The 17942-nt window shown below is 40.7% G+C and overlaps 1 protein-coding gene across 1 annotated transcript in view; it reads left to right on the top strand.

The window, feature by feature from the left end:
- The first annotated feature begins 2730 nt into the window (after nt 1-2730).
- The window catches only part of tyms (thymidylate synthetase), a 34112-nt gene continuing 18900 nt past the window's right edge, over nt 2731-17942 (top strand). The window contains exons 1-2 of the mRNA XM_072570392.1: nt 2731-2901; nt 7254-7327. Coding sequence (XP_072426493.1) covers nt 2763-2901; nt 7254-7327 — 213 coding nt within the window. The 5' untranslated portion in view covers nt 2731-2762. The remainder of the gene's footprint in view (nt 2902-7253; nt 7328-17942) is intronic.

Below are 17942 nucleotides of genomic sequence, written 5' to 3'. Positions count from 1 at the left end.
GTGAAATAGCTGAGTAAAACTTGTACTTTGTTATGCGCAAGGCCGGATAAGGCAAAATATAAACAATAGTAATGGGCACCGGGTTGGGAGTAGTGAATCCTATATAAGACATGTACTTGCTAAACTCTGTGTGCCTTATTTCAGGCACCACGCTTGCAAGCGTATAATAAACATACTGATTTTGCTTCAGATCTTGTCTCGGACTGAAAATATTGAAGTGAGTGAGCTTTGTTTCTCACAGTGAAGTTCCAAAACAATGCATCAGCATATGAAACAGTAATTACTGCTCGTGGAATTCAAGGAAATCACCTCCAAACCTAAAATACCTCAAAAAAGGAGCAGCTGTTACAGCCAGAAATTTATCCCAAGCTCCATCTTGGATTACTCAGAATCCTCACAACATGATGTTTCATGGCCTTCTGTCACTTTCACCTCCGTGTCTACTTCCTTGGACAGAGATCCTCTCTCTAATACACATAGTAATCTCCAAGACCTCCCCCCACCCACCCCACTGTTCCCCTTGCCCACTCTGACCTGTATCCCCCTGAACTTGCTGCGCTTCATTGCACTGATTTTATCAAACCTGCTGATAAAGGATGATACCTCTATAGAACTCTCAGGCACTTCCTCCTAATTTCCCCAAGACGATGACACCACAAATGATAATCAAGCTGTTGTTTCCAGCACTGTCAATTCCCTAATGTATGGAGATCTCTCCTTCACAGATTCCTCAAAACCTGCACAGCATATTTCTCACTTCTTCCAAAACTCCACAAGCTGGACTGCTCTGACAGACCCATTGTTTCAGTCTGTTCCTGCCCCACTGAACCTGTTTCATTATATCACAACTAATATTTTTTCTCCTAGTTCAATCTTTTCTTGCTTACATTTGTAATTGTTTTGATATTTTACATCAGTTCTATAACATCCTAGCTGCCTCTCTTCACTATGAATGGTCCGAAGGGTCTCAGCTTCTTCCTTGAAATAGACCTGAATAATCCTTATCCACTACCAGCCTCCTTCATCCAATTGATCTTGTTCCCACTTTGAACAACTTTCATTTAATATATCTCACTTTCTCCAAATCAAAGTTGTGGCCATGGGTATGCACATAGGATGTAGCTATGCCTGTCTTGTGGGGTATGTGGAACATTTCTTGTTGCAATGTTACCTGGGCTACAACTCTTTCTACGATATATCAATGAGGTCATTGATGCTAGGGCTTCACACTCTTGTCTGGAATTAGAAAAATTCAATCAATTGATTTTGCTTCCAGTTTCCATCCTTCACATGTTCCCTCTCTGACTATTCCCTTCCCTTCCTTGATCTCACTGTTTCCATTTCTGGGGATAGGCTGCCCAGTAATATCCATTACAAATCCACAGTCTGTCATATGCGCCTAAGTTATGCATCCTCACACTTCCTGTAAGGATTTCATTGTACTAACCCAGTTTCTGTCTCTCTGTTATACTATTTTGATAATGGCACCTTCCATTTGGGTGCCTCTGATGTGATCTAGCTTTTCCTCAACTGAGGATTCTCCCTGCCATGGTTGAGAGGGCCCTGAACTTGGCAGACACATTTCCTCCATTTCTACCCACGTCCCTTCCCCTCTCAGAAAATGATATGGTTCCCTTGTCCTCATTTTCTACCCCACCAATCTCTGGAGTCAAAGGATCATCCAATGCTGTTTTTGCCACCTCCAGAAGTATACAAACACCAAACAATCTCCCTACTATCTACATTGTGCAGGGACAGTTCCGTCGAATCTGCATAGCCATTCCTGTGCAAGACAATTGGGACCAGCACACTGATTGCAACATTGACTTCCAGTTTCAGAAAATGTTGCCAAACATGGGCCTTGGAGGCTCACACAGCATGAAAAAAATTAGAGGGAACGCTGATTCCTTGCATGTTCCCTGGTCGACTCCTCAATCATTCCTAACACTTCCTCACCACTACCACCTCCCCCAACCAGTGCATGGCACCTTCCTGTGCAATCGCAGATGTTGTAACACTTTATAATTGTGTGAAGGGTCAAAAGGCATGGTTGCCAAATTTGCTGATTGCACAAACGTGGTTTGAAGATGAAAATTGAGGACACAAGGAGGCTACCCAAATAGTTTAAGTATTTGGGCAAACATCTGGCAAATGGAGTCAAATGAGGGAAATGGGAAGATGTTTATTTTGGCAGGCGAAACAAATGAAAGTATATTATCTAAATGATGAGAGATGGTAACATTCTGAGATGCAGAGAGATCTGGGAGTCTCAATGTGTGAATTACAATCAGGTAGCATGCATGAACAGCAAATAATTATCAAAGTGAAGAGAATGTTCTCATTTATTGAATAAAATGAAATCCAAAAGTAACACGTTATAATGATCACTTGGTGAAACCACTTCTGGAGTACAGTACTGTGTACAGTAGGAATGTAAATACTTAGAAGCTGTTCAGAGAAGATTTGCCAGACCAGTATTTAGAATGGGTGAATTGTCTTATGATGAAGAACTGTAAATCGTTTTGGCAAGTGAAAGAATTTGTTACAAATAATGTACCCAAAGTTGTAAATGGGTCCCAGAACACTGAGCAGCAGAATCCTTTCGCTTCACGTCCGTGGGAAGGCCGGCAGCCGATTGGATGCGACGTGGCAGACTCCGGTAACCAATGGGGAGTGAGCGCGCGGTTGGGCGTACCGGGGTTTCCGCGAGCGGGTTTGTGATTGGGTGAAGGCAAAAGAGGCGGTTGGGCGCGGGGACAGTGATGGAGCCAGGACAGAGTGAGGAGCATCAGTACCTGCAGGACATCCGGAATATTCTGGAAACAGGCTCCCAGAAGAATGACCGCACCGGGACAGGCACCTTGTCCGTGTTCGGGCTACAGTCTCGGTACAGGCTGAGGGGTGAGTGATGGGCGCTGACAGCCTGGCCTGGCCTGGCCAGGCCACCGCGGTCTTTCCTTCTTTTAGGGAGAGCGACTCCTCAGTGAAAAGTGGAACCGTGGCGCCAAATAAGAAAACAATTTGAGACAAACTCCAGTATTTCTATAGCGGCGATTAATCTCACCGTCTCCGATACGGTTTCAGGCAGAAAATTCTAAAGTGTCCTTTGTTAACGCCGCATTTCGGGAAATGCAACAGCAAATGTACCACAATAGTGTAACTGCTGTTTTAGTGTTGATATGTTTCCCGCCTTTCGAACAGTATTGTGGAATTAAGATTGTATAAAATATTGTATTAGCATCAAGATCCCTTAGAGTTCACGAAGAGTTTGCCTGAATGTCTCGGCCACCAATTTATTTGAATTAGCGCCATTTGTCCCACTTGTAATTCGTGTAAACCCATGTCTGAACGGTTCAGTCTGCTACAATCACCGAATGACTACACTCCAGAAAGTGACTATTCGGCCCGTCCTGTCCATGTCAGCTCTCCACAAAATCATTGATTTAGCACCAGTGCTCTGCCATTTGTTTCCTTTTCAGACAACGATCCAACTCCCTTTTGGATACCAGGTTTGAATTTACCGCCTTCATACCCTTGGGTGGTGTGTTCCAGACCAACAGGGTCAGCTGGCTGATAGGTTCTCTGAGGGGCTTTTGCCCCAAATGTCGATTCTCCTGCTCCTCGGATGCTGCCTGACCTGCTGTGCTTTTCCAGTACTACACTAATCTTGACTCTGATCCAGCATCTGGAGTACCCACTTTCGCCTGACAGATTCTCTGCCCTTTCTCAGGATGGATCAATGTGGTTTGCACCAAAACAATTCTGTAACATGGGGGATTAAGAGGTTGGAGGGAGGTGTCGAGAGAGAGAGGAAAAAAAAAGTGACACTGTTGGAACAGATGTTTTGAATATTAGACTGAATGGCAGTTCTCATATTGTCAGTCACGTACGTGTCATGTTGAGGGTTTTCTTAATATTCATTCAAGTGGTGTGAACATTGCTAGTTAGGCCAGTATTTGTTGCTCAGTGGCACCGCCAAGGATCCAGGTTCGATTCCAGTCTTGGATGACTGTGTGGAGGGTGCACATTCTCCCAGTGTCTGCATGGGTTTCCTCCGGGTGCTTCGGTTTCCTCCCACAGTCCAAAGATGTGCAGGTTGGTGAATTGGCCATGCTAAATTGCCCACAGTGTTCAGAGATGTGTAGGCTAGGTGCATTAGTCAGGGGTAAATATAGGGTAGGGGAATGGGTCTGGGCGGGTTACTCTTCGGAGGGTCGGTGTGGACTTGTTGGGCTGAAGGGCCTGTTTCTACATTGGAGGGCTTCTTTTAAAAAAAAAAGTTGAGTCGACCACATTGCTGTGGGTCTAAAGGACGTTAATGAACCATATGTTTTTTTTCCTGACAATTGACAATGATTTCATGGAGATAGAGAGAACTGCAGATGCTGGAGAGTCAAAGTGGATAAAGAGTGGAGCTGGGAAAAGCACAATAGGTCAGGCAGCATCAGAGGAGAAGGGAAGTCAACATTTAAGGTTGGAATCTTAGTGGTTTTATCGTCATCATTAGACTCTTCATGAACTCTTTCTCAACTTGGCAGATGGGATTGTTACACCAGTCTCACTCAGACTAGTGTCACTATAAGCCGAAGCATGGCAATATCTGTATTTATGTTTATGGATGTAAATGCTGTACATTGACACCGTTATCCTTGGATTTGATTCAGGAAATGTTGCTGTATAGCACATCCCCCTGAGAACAAAAGTGGGACCTGTATTTTATATCTTATCTGAAAGATTGCACTTTGAGATGCTGTTACTTTCTGTTTGGAAACTTAGATTGTTGGTCAAGTTATGTTAAGTCACTTGAGTGGAGCTTGAATCCATGAATCTTTGGTAAGTAGTACAAGCAATGAGCCATATGAAAGTTCTGTCCTAATCTCATATTTTACTTATTTGTGTGAAACTGAATATTGCTCAGCACATATCATTTTGAAGTTAAATTAGAATTTCCTGTTGAGCTGGAAGTTGTGGAAAGTGGGATGAGAAAGTGAGGAAAAAAACCACAATCCAGTCAATCATGACATTGTTTTAGTAGTGTGAGTGAGCAAGAAAATCGTTGGACGATAGAACATGGCAATGAGCAGAGCCATTTTTTTCTGCCACTTTTCCAGTGGTCATGATGATGCAAAGTATAAGGGATAATCATGTGGGCAAACCTATCTAGGCCTTCCTGACAAACTCTCAGGAGGAATGTGGGGGCATGGTAATCAGTGCCGGAAGTGCAGCCATGAGGACCCAAATACAGTGCTGTGTAAAGTTCAAAGACCTCAGAGGAGCAATCAAGATCAATAAATTTATAAATCCCTCAAAACTAGAAAGCCTGTTGTGCTACTACCGACAGCTGTGTTGCCTCAATTTACAAAGAAAATGTGTCACAAAACCATGACGTTTCTGTTTAGCGTGGTCATGTCCTCAGATGACCTTCCAGGAATTGCTTGTTTGGACTAGATCAAGGTTTGGTTATGGTCACCTCACTCACACCAGTGCTTGAGCAAGTGATAGTTGGCATAACAGTGATGCTGCTCTGGAACAGGTTCCTCCATCAGTGCTGGCGGGGGTGTTCAGAATACTGGTCTGATCCACACTCTGGGATATGTTGGATGGCAGAGGTATGGGCTGAATAAAACTGGCACAGTTGGCCAAAATAGTGTTGGTAAAATACAGTGTGCAAGCTCCAAAACTGCATGGAAAATTGTAGCTCTAGCGTGAGGTGGTCTTCTGATCAAATTATCCCGATCTGTCCAAATCGACATTGATCTTGTTCTCCTAATCCTTGGGATGCGGCAAAACACATCTGAATTCTAGAAAATCACTATCACCTATGTGCCCCTTGGACAGTCTCATTCTGAGCCTGCTCCTAAGATTGTCCAAAAGTGGCCATTAATGGGTCAGGGCAACAGGCTGCGGAGGGGGTTGGGGCTGGTTGTCTGTGCTTGCGTGTCCTGAAAGGGACTGTGCAGTGTCCACTGGCATAATGCCTTTATAGACAGTGTTAAAAATCACACAACACCAGGTTATCAACCAACAGGTTTAATTGGAAACACACTAGCTTTCAGAGTGACGCTCCTTCATCAGGTGGGAGTGGAGGGCTCAATCCTAACACACAGAATTTGTAGCAAAAATTTACTGTGTGATGTAACTTAAGTTATATATTTGAAAAATTGATTGTCTGTTAAGCCTTTCATCTGTTAGAATACCGTGATAGTTTCACTTCTTTCATGTGTAAATCACAAAACTTTTTTTTAAAAGGTTGCATTCTCGGGTTAGCTGTTGACAATGGTGATAGCTAGACAATATGTTTATAGACCGTGAGCACCTGGTGCATTATAACTCGGTACAGTTATTTTGGTTCAGTAAGTTTCTGTTCATTTTATTAAATTTCCATTAAATTTGGTTTCTTTGTTATTTCCCCACTGGGGATGTCTGACCCAACTCTAGTTTTGTCGAAAAGAGCAGAAAGCAAACAGGAGCAAATGGTCTAAACAAAACTGGTCAGAACCAAGGCTTTTTTTACATGCTACAACCACTTCACATGGATTTCAGGAAGTATGAATGCAGTATAAACCACCATGCAGTTATGGACATGTTTGGTAAAATCTAGAAATCAATCATTTGCTAAACAAACTAATTATGATCCAATAAATAGTACATTCCTGCTGCTGAACACATGGCCACTTGTATGAGGTTTCAAAGAAGGGTGTTAGCCAATATGTTCAAGTTGAAAATGGCGTCACTGGTATTGAATTGATATATACCAATTGAAGTTATAGTTTGTATACTTCCAGTTTATGCTCATTGAGCTGGCATTCCTTCCTGACAGCACTGGATGTGTCTGCATCAAACGAACTGCAGCAGCTCAAGGTGGCAGCACTTTCTCCAGGGTAATTAGGAATAAGCAACAAATTCTCACCATGCTGGTAATGCCCACATTTTAAAGAGAGTTATTAAAAAGTAATTTAAAAAGCAATCTTAAATATGCTGTTAATTAAAACTTGGATTTTCCTTGGCTATAATGCTTGGAAAAAAAGGTATGCACCTGTTCCTAAGTACACTTAGTTTTCCTCCTTCTCACTTCTTCTATTTTTGGAAAGTTGCATTAATTAAAGCCAGTAAATTAGCCTGGATACCATCTGGTGATCAGGAAGAAGTATAGGAAGCAGTTTTGCTGTGACAACTCAACACAGGAATTTATCAGATATGAAGTTAAATTATTCTAAATGTCATTAACAAAGTTATTAATGTTTGTATTTTAGATTCTTTTCCCCTCCTCACTACAAAACGAGTGTTCTGGAAAGGAATTGTTGAAGAGCTGTTGTGGTTTATCAAGGTATGCAAAACTCTAATGTGAATACAGTTTACTAAAGTTCCCAAAATGCTGCAGTTGAGTACACCGTTATCTTGTGACAATTTGTTTAGGTATCAAAATAATGATAATGCATGTTTTACATCTCATTGCTTTCGATACACTAAGTTGTGTCTAAAAATGCAAGCAATGAATAGAACAAACAACATTTTATATAAGAACCATTTTAAAGTAAATTGAAATCTCAAGCTTGCTTTTACAAAGGAAAATATCAGAAAGCCATGAGGTTTGAGGACTACGATTCCAAAGCTTTGTCAAATAATATTTTAATTTGGGATCTTAAAGAAGAGGAGACAGGGGCTTCAAGAGCTTCCCATGGGGACTGATTTGGGACAATACATATACCTCAAGCTCAATGGAAGAGAAAATTAGAGAATTGGCATGAGTTTGATTTGGCAGATATTGAAGTTTTTAAATTGATATGTTGCAGGCAAGAATGGTACTTAATAGAGCCTGCATGGTGCTTTCAAGCATGCATACATTGCTGATCAATGGGAACATTGGGTGAGATTTAGGGCTAAGGATGCTAGGGAGGGAAGTGGTAGAGGTAGCTCCAGTGGTCTCTATATTGTTAAGTTCATGAAATCCTTGCAAATTTTGGGAGATGATCATAAGACGGAGAATAGTTAAAAATAAGCCAGTTTGCAGTAGGGAAAATAAGCTAGAGGCTACGTTTACCTTGCAATTTAGGAATTTTAACACATGAGGGCAAGATCTCATGATATTCCAAATAGTCCAGTCAGTTGGACAATAAATTATTTATTCAGTTGTTTGCCATGCATGTTCAAGTCTTGGACTTTTGGATTCAGGGAGCAGAGATGTGTGTCAGAATGCATAATGATGTAGGTTTGCTTGCTGACCTGGAAAGTTCGTCTTCAGATGTTTTGTCACCATACAAGATAACATCAGAGAGTCTCCGGATGAAGTGTATAATAGTTTTATTGGAGTCTATGCGGATTAAAAATTATTTTGTTAATTAATCAATAGCTCGGAAGTTTCTGGATGAAGGCCAAATGGAAGACTATTAGGAATTTTGAATGCAGTTGTAATTGTCGTCTTTTCCCCTCCAAGAGCAAGGAAAAGAGGAAATAGTCGGGAGAGAGTTGTGGGTTGATGCAAAATCAGTCATGCCACAGACGTATGGTTACAGTATTTTTAATATAAATATATATATATATAAATATATATATCTTCTAACAAATGAAGTTCCTTTTAAAAATGGAAACAAAGGTGTTTTTAACCATAGCCTTAGAAGTCTCCTGACTTTGTCTAGCTGAATAATCGTAATTGAATCCATAAAGTGACTACTCATCTCCAGAAGGATCATAAGAGACCATTTGTTATCAACGATCACTTCTACAAGTGTAAATAGAAACTCATTTAATAATCTTCCCTGGAAGTCTGACAAATGTGACGATATTATGGCTTTAAAGGGTGTATTTTTGTCCTTTTTCTCTAAATGAAGAAAGATTGAGACAAAGGTGGCAAGCAATCTGCTGCAAAGCCACGACCTAGCTTGAGGCTTTTTTTCAAAATGTTGGAACAATAGAAGTCGGCCAAATGTGTGGGGGTCAAGCTTTCACAGAATTAGAGGGTTTTTTGGGTTTTAGTTTTTCAGTAGAAGTTGGCACAAGGATCTTGAAGCTGGATGTGGAAGCTTTTTCCTTTCTCTTTTACAATAAAAGCTGGCGTTGTTGTCCTGCTGCTAGAATTGCATGTGAAATAATCTGTTTCTGAATTTGCCTTTGCAATGGATATGTTAATAATATGTTACTGTATTGGAATAGTTAATTAGTAGTTAATACAGTAGTATGTTAAGCATTTTGATAGTTACAGTTAAGTCAGTCTTTTGATTTTTATTTTGTCTGTATTTTAACGTATAGAAATAGTGTGTTTTGCTTAATGTTGAATAATTTGACCAATTGAATTGCATATGGAATGCAAAATGTTGCTCTTAACTTTTTAAAATAAGAAAAAGTTAGGGTCTAGACTATCTTAATATATTTTGAAGAGGGTTTGGTCTGGACCATAACACATTGGGGCTGTTTGTTGCGATCAAAATCACTAATTCCAGGTTGGGTTTAGGATTACTGGACTCCAACACAGTGAGTGGTGAGAGTGTTGGTGCTTTTTTTTTATTTTGGGTGTTGCATTTGATTGTTTTAAACAGGTTGTCCCTTGTATCATAATGGCTGTTTCAATTGCTAAAAGTTTCCTGAGGGTGGAAGAAGTCACTTCAGGTGTTTTACAGAAAGTGAGAAAGGCAAAACTTTTGGAATTGGCAAACAAGTTGAAGTTGGAGTTGCCTGTGTCTGAGGAAAGGGGAAGTAATTGCAGCTATAGCTCTATTCCTGGCAAGTGTAAATGCAATCAGAATAGTTGGAAGTTGCTAAGATGTAATTGCAAATGTAACGCCTTAAATTAGAGGCAATGGCAAGGGAAAAACAAAGGAAAGAATAGACTTGGCAGAATAGAAAGAAAGGGAGATGTTTGAATTATGAATAAAAGCTGAGGAAAAAGATGATGAAAAGATGGCCCTAGCAGAAGAAAGGGATAAAGAGAGTTTGAACTTCAGATGTTGGAACTGAAAACTCAAAATCGACTTAAAATGGTGGGGGTAGAAGTGAAAGGTAGGATTACTGATGAGGACAGTAGCCAAAGGCCTGTTGGGGTTCTATTTAAACATATTTAAGCATTGTCTAAGTTCAAGAAAATGTAGAAGCCTTTTTCATTCATTTGAGAAAGTGACTAAACAAACAAGATGGCCATTGACCATGTAAATATTGTTGATCCAAACAAAGTTGGTTGGTAGAGATAGTGATTCAAATACCTCACCATCCGAGAAGGTACTGGGGAGTATGATGAGGAGAAAAAACCATCTTAAGCGCATATGAGTTAGTACCAGAAGCTTACAGTTTAAAGAATCTAAGGAGGGAACTGGTCAAACATACATAGTTTGAAAGGATCAAACAAAATAATTTTGATAGTTGGATAAAGGCATTGAAAATAGATCAAATATTTGACATTCTCAGAGACAATTATTTTGGAGGAGTTCAAACATTTACTACTTGAACTAGTGAGGACTCCTATAGAAGAGTAGAGTTAAGATTACAAGATTAGCAGTGAAAATGCAGGTGATTGAGTTGGTTCATAAGTCAAAATTTGGCTTCTGACATCAATTGCAATCTGTGAGGTATAGGAATTGGGGAGAAAGAGAAATCCTCAGGTGGTAAGGGACAAGGAGATCTCATTGAAGATAGTAAAGAGTTTACCATAGGATAGAAAGGAGACCCATGAGAGAGAAAGAGAAGTTAAAAAAAATGTTTCAACTGTGATAAAGTTGACTGCAAGAAGGTTTAATTAAACTGAAAAATATACGCCGTGAGTATTAAGTTAGCTCAGGAGCACTGTTTTGCAGAGGAATAGGATGGTGCTATTTTCTGGGTCTGTAGATTGGAAAAAGCAAAAATCACTCTTAGTAGAATGATATGCTCTTGTCAGATGTGGGAGTTTAGGGACAGTTTGTGTTACAGAGGATTATCAGTTCGAGTGGATCGGTTGGCGAGGCGATGAGGAATTTACAAGGGCAGCATGGTACGGTGGCAGTTATAGGAAGGGAGAAAAGTCACAGATATAATCACACAGATGGGTTAACTTCAGGAGAGGTAAGAGAGGAAGGCCAGTAGTGCAGGCGTCCTCTGTGGCTATCCCCATTTCAAACAAGTATGCTGTTTTGTAAAATGTAGGTGGTGATGGATTCTCAGGAGAATTCGACTGAGGGGAGGAAAACTGGATGACACGTCAGGTTTCAACAGATTAGTTGTGTTAGGGGACTCTCTAGTCTGAGGCACAGACAGATGTTTCTGTGGCCAGCAGCAAAAAATCAGAATGATGTTGCTGCCCTGGTGTTAGGATCAAGGATGCCTCAGAGAGGGTGCAGAATGTTCTCCAGGGGGAGGGGGCCCAGCAGGAGGTCACTGTACACATTGGAACCAACGACATAGGAAAGGAAAAGGATAAGATTCTGCAGGGAGGATATAGAGAGTTAGGCAGGAATTTAAAAAGGAGGTCCTCCAGAGTAGTAATAACTGGATTACTCCCGGTGCTACCAGCAAGTGAGGATAAGAATAGGAGGATAGAGCAGATGAATGCATGGCTGAGGAGCTGGTGTATGGGAGAAGGATTCACACTTTTGGATCATTGGAATCTCTTTGGGGTAGAAGTGACCTGTACAAGAAGGATGGATTGCACCTAAATTGGAAGGGGACTAATATACTGGCAGGGAGATTTGCTAGAACTGCTTGAGAGGATTTAAACTAGTAAGATGGGGGGTGGGACTGAGATAGTGATGAAAGAGATCAATCTGAGACTGGTATAATTGAGAAAAGAAGTGAGTCAAAAACAGTCAGGGCAAGCAGGGACAAAGCAGAGAACAAGGTAGGACTGATAAATTAAACTGCATTTATTTCAATGCAAGAGGCCTAACAGGGAAGGCAGATGAACTCAGGGCATAGTTAGGAACATGGGACTGGGATATCACAGCACTTACAGAAACGTGGCTTAGGAATGGGCAGGACTGGCAGCTTAATGTTCCAGGATACAAATGCTACAGGAAGGACAGAAAGGGAGGCAAGAAAGGAGGGGGAGTGGCATTTTTGTTAAGCCATTGCAGCTGAACTGAGAGAGGATATTCCCGGAACTACATCCAGAGAAGTTATTTGGGTGGAACTGAGAAACAGGAAAGGGATAATCGCCTTATTGGGATTGTATTATAGGCCCCCTAATAATCAGTGGAAAATAGAGAAACAAATTTCAGTTCTCTGTAAGAATAATAGGCTGGTTGTAATAGGCGATTTTAACTTTCTAATTATAGATTGGGACTGCCATAGTGTTAAGGGTTTAGATAGAGAGGCCTTTGTCAAGTGTGTTCAAGGAAATTTTGATTCTGTATGTGGATGTATTTACTCGAAAAGGTGCAAAACTTGACCTACTCTTGCGAAATAAGGCAGAGCAGGTGACTGAAGTGTCAGTGGGAGAGCACTTTGGGGTCAGCGACCATAATTCTATTTGTTTGAAAATAGTGACGGAAAAGGATAGATCAAATCTAAAAGTTGAAGTTCTAAATTGGAGGAAGGTTATTTTGGTATCAGGCAGGAACTTTCAAAAGCTGATTGGGGGCAGGAGTTTGCAGGTAAGGGGATGGGTGGAAAATGGGAAGCCTTTAGAAATAAGATAATGAGAGTCCAGAGAAAGTATATTCCTGTTGGGGTGAAAGAAAAGGCTGGTAGGTTTAGGGAATGCTGGATGACTACACAAATTGAGGGTTTGGTTAAGAAAAAGAAGGAAGCATGTGTCAGGTATAGACAGGATAGATTGAGTGAATCCTTGGAAGAGTATAAAGGCAGTAGGAATATACTTAAGAGAGAAATCGGAAGGACAAGAAGGGGCATGCGATAGCTTTGGCAAATAGGGTTAAGGAGAATCCAAAGGGTGTTTCTAAATATATTAACAACGAAAGGTTAACTAGGGAGAGAATAGGGCCCCTCAAAGATCAGCAAGGCGACCTTTGTGTGGAGATGGGGGAGATACTAAACGAGTATTTTGCATCGGAGTTTATTACGGAGAAGGACATGGAAGATTCAGAATGTAGGGAAATAGATGGTGCCATCTTGAAAAATGTCCGTATTACAGAAGAGGTAGTGCTGAATGTCTTGAAACGTATAAAAGTGGATAAATCCCCAGGACCTGATCAGGTATACCCTAGAACTCTGTTGGAAGCTGGGGAAGTGATTGCTGGGCCCCTTGCTGAGATATTTGTATCATCAATGGTCATAAGTAAGGTACTAGAAGACTGGAGGTTGGCTAATGTGCTGCCAGTATTTAAGAAAGGTGGTAAGGATAAGCCAGGGAAGTATAGACTGGTGAGTTTAAGGTTGGTGGTGAGCAAGTTGTTGGTGGGACTCCTGAGGGACAGGATGTTCATGTATTTGGAAAGGCAAGGACTGATTAGCGATAGTCAACATGGCTTTGTGTGTGGGAATTCATGTCTCACAAACTTGATTGAGTTTATTTTTGAAGAAGTAACAAAGAGGATTGATGCGGGCAGAGCGGTAGATGTGACCTATATGGACTCCAATAAAGCAATTGACAAGGTTCCCCATGGGAGACTGGTTAGCAAGGTTAGATCTCACAGAATACAGGGAGAACATGCCATTTGGATACAGAACTGGCTCAAAGGTGGAAGACTGAGGACGGTGGTGGAGGATTGTTTTTCAGACTGGAAGCCTGACCAGTGGAGTGCCATAAGGATCTGTACTGGGTCCACTATATTTTGTCATTTATGTAAATGATTTGGATGTGAGCATAAGAGGTATAGTTAGTAAGTTTGCAGATGAAACCAAAATTGGAGGTGTAGTGGACTGTGAAGAAGATTACTTCCGATTACAACAGGATCTTGATGAGATGGGCCAATGGGCTGAGGAGTGGCAGGTGGAGTTTAAATAATGCAAGGTGCTGCTTTTTGGAAAAGCAAATCTTAGCAGGACTTATACATTTAATGGTAAGGTCCTAGGTAGTGTACTGAACAAAGAGACTCCTCATGGAGTTCATAGTTCCTTGAAAGTAGAGTCGCAGGCAGGTAGGATAGTGAAGAAGGCATTTAGTATGCTTTGTTTATTGGTCAGTATTGAGTATCGGAGTTGGGAGGTAATGTTGCAGCTTACAGGACATTGGTTTAGCCATTTTTGGAATATTGCGTGCATTTATGGTTTCCTTCCTATCAGAAGAATGTTGTGAAACTAGAAAGGGTTCAGAAAAGATTTACAAAGTTGTTGCCAGGGTTTGAGGTATAGGGAGAGTTTGAACAGGCTTGGGCTGTTTTCCCTGGAGCGTCGGAGGCTGAGGGGTGACCTTATAGTGGTTTAGAAAATCATGAGGGGCATGAATAGGATAAATAGACAAGGTCTTTCCCTGGGGTGGGAGAGTCCAGAACTCGAGGGCATAAGTTTAGGGTGATAAGTTTTCATGCAAGGAGTGGTACATGTATGGAATGAGCTGCCAGAAGAAGTGGTGGAGGCTAGTACAATTGCAACATTTAAAAGACATCTGGATCAGTATATGAATAGGAAGGGTTTGGAGGGATATGGGCTGGGTGCTGGCAACTGGGACTAGATTAGGTTGGGATATCTGGTCGGCATAGACAAGTTGGATCGAAGAGTCTGTTTCTGTGCTGTACGACTCTATGACATTTAGTCAGTGTTGATGGTTAGAAAAAACAACAGGAAGGTAGATAATAAGATAAGCCAGTGAGTTTTATTGAAGTGGTAAAGGAAAGCACAGTGGAAGGTAAAAAGCTGCACCAGAATGTACAGTCTGGCCAGGGGTTGGTTAATAAGAAAGTGCCAGATCTCTTTAAAGCACTTACTTACATGGGTATGCTTTACTTATGTATGCCAGGAGAAGCAGGTACTGAAGTTAAGATTTTAAAAGATTTGGAAACAAATCAAACTTTGGTGAGTGATGATGAGGTATTTTATACAAAAGGAGTATTGGCAGAAAAAGTGGTAATATGGGGAGTTCATGATGAGAATAGCAGTGTTCCATTGTATAAAGTGAGCTTGGAGAGTCAGGTGAAGTGGTGGTAGGAATTAAAGAGAAATTCTTGGTTCCAGACATATAGTTTATTCTTGGTGGTAATAAAGCTGGAAGTACAGTTGGAAGTGATGACTACTATGGTTGAAAAGTCAGTCGAAAGTCAACCAATTGAAGTATATCCTAGAATATTTCCTGACTGTGTGGTAACAAGGTCACAAAGTTACAAGTTGAAGCAGGAGGAGAAATCAAAGAATAAAGATAAGGAAGTTGAAGTTCAATTGTCGGAGACTATGTCTGATCAAATGGTTGAGAAAAAAATGAAAATAGGCTGAGGACAAAATGGAGATTTTTACTTCCAGAGAAATTAGCTGAATTATAATAGAAAAATTAAAAACTAAAGCAGATGTATCAAAAATCTTACACTGAAGAAGAATCTGAGTAAATCCCAGAATGTTACTATTTTAAAAATGAAGTCTTGATGAGGAAATGGAAACCATCACGCACTCTGGCGGATGAGAAATGGGACAAGTAGTTTATCAAGTTGTATCACCAGTGGGTTATAGGAAGGAGGTGTTGTGGGTAGCACATGAATTACGGGTAGGACATCATTTAGGAATAAAGATAATTCAAGCCAAAATACAAAAGCATTTTTATTGGCCTTAGCTGCATAGTGTTGTGGTTGAATTTTACTGGATATGTACCTGTCAGATAATTGGAAAACCTCAGGCAGTGATAAAACCAGCACTCTTAATGTCCATTCCTGCATTTTTGAGAAACATTTTACAGGAGTCTTAATTAATTACATAGGACCTGGGCCTAAAACAAAAAATCTGTATTTGTTGACCATAATGTATGTGTCTACTAGATTTCCAGTAGCCATTCCATTACCCAATATCACACTAAAAGGATTGTTGAAGAGCTACTCATTTTTTTTTGAAACCTAGAGACAGACTACCCACAGAAATTCAATCTGAAGGGTCAAATTTTACAGTAAAGTTACTCAAGGAATTTTTGGATGACTTAGTAATAAAACAATTCAAATCCACTGCATACCATCCAGAATTGCAGTGAGTATTAGAACAGTGACATCAAACTTTGAAGACCACATTGAGGGCTTTAAGTCAAGACTATCCAGGCAATTGGGATAAAGGAATTCCATTTGTATTTTTTACAATTAGGGATGCATCTAATGAATCAACTAACTTCAGTCCATTTGAATTAGTTTTTGGGCATTAATTGAGAACCATTTTAATTAATTAAGGAGAAATTGGTGAGTCAGAGATCGCATACTTGGACTGTTTAAATTTTAGGGAATGAATAAATAGAGGGGGGGCTGTTGGCTAAATACCATTTGAAATTAGAACAGCATGTATGTTCCTTTTAGGGTGAAAGGCAAGGCTGGTAGGTGTAGGGAATGCTGGATGACTAGAGAAATTGAAGTTTTGGTCAAGAAAAGCAAAGGAAGCATATTAAGGGTATAGACAACAGATCAAGTGAATCCTTAGACTATGAAGACAGAAGGAGTGAACTTAAGAGGGAAATCAGGAGGGCAAAAAGAAGACATAGGCTTTGGCAAATAGGTTTAAGGGAAATCCAAATGGATTTTATAAATTCATCAAGGACAAAAGGGTAAGTAGGGAGAGAATAGGACTCCTCAAAGAAGTACAAGAGATGGGGGAGATACTAAAGGAGTATTTTGCATCCGTGTTTGCTGTGGAGAAAGATATGGAAGACAGAATGAGCGGAAATAGTTGGTGGCATCTTGGAAAATATCCATGTTACAGAGGAGGTGGTGCTGACTATCTTGAAGCACATAAAGGTGGATAAATACCCAGGACCTGATCAGGTCTATCCTAGAATTCTGTAGGAAGCTGGGGAAGTGATTGCTCGGCCACTTGCTGAGATATTTGGATCATTGATAGTCACAGGGTGAGGTGTCGGAAGACTGGAGGTTGGGTAATATGGTGCCACTATGTAAGAAAGGTGGTAAGGAAAAGCCAATGAACTATAGACCAGTGAGCCTGATATTGGTGCTGTGCAAGTTGTTTGAGGGAATCCTGAGGGACAAGATTTACATTTATTGAGATAGGCAAGGACTGATGAGGGATAGTCAGCATGGCTTTGTGTGTGGGAAATTATGTCTCACTAATTTAATTTGAGTTTTTTTTTGAAGCTGTAACAAGAGGATTGAGGGTCGAGCGATGGACATCATCGGTATGGGCTTCAACAAGGCTCCTCATGCAAGGTTAGATCATATGCAATATAGGGAGAACAGCCATTTGGATGCAGAACTGACTCAAAGGTAGAAGACAAGGTGGTGATGGAGGATTGTTTTTCAGACTGGAGGCCTGTGACTAGTGGTGTGACACAAAGATTGGTGCTAGATCCACTGCTTCTCCTCATTTATATAAATGACTTGGATGTAAACATAGGAGATATAGTTAGTAAGTTTGCAGACAACACCAAAATTGGAGATTTAGTGGACAGCGAAGAAGGTTACCTCAGAATACAATAAGATTTTGATTGGATGGGCCAGTGGGCAAGGAGTGGTAGGTGGAGTTTAATTTAGAGGAATGTGAGGTGCTGCATTTTAGAAAGACAAATCAGAGCGCGACTTGTATATTTAATGGTAAGGTCCTGTAGAGTGTTGCTGAACAAAGAAACCTCTGCGTGCAGGTTCATAGTTCCTTGAAAGTAGCATCACAGGTAGATAGGATAATGAAGAAGGAATATGATATGCTTTCCTTTATTGGACAGAGCATTGAGTATAGAAGATGGGAGGTCATTTCGCAGCTGTACAGGACATTGGTTAGGTCACTTTTGGAACATTGTATGCAATTCTGGTGTCTCTCCTATGGCAAGGATGTTGTGAAACTTGAAAGGGTTCAAAAAAAGATTTACAAGGGTATTGTCAGGGTTTTAGGATTTGAGCTATAGGGAGAGTTTGAATGGATTGGGCCTGTTTTTCGTGGATTAGCCCAGGCTG

The sequence above is a fragment of the Chiloscyllium punctatum genome, chromosome 5 (genome assembly GCF_047496795.1).
Source record: "Chiloscyllium punctatum isolate Juve2018m chromosome 5, sChiPun1.3, whole genome shotgun sequence".
Taxonomy (NCBI): domain Eukaryota; kingdom Metazoa; phylum Chordata; class Chondrichthyes; order Orectolobiformes; family Hemiscylliidae; genus Chiloscyllium; species Chiloscyllium punctatum.
This window is presented reverse-complemented; position numbering and strand designations above follow the sequence as displayed.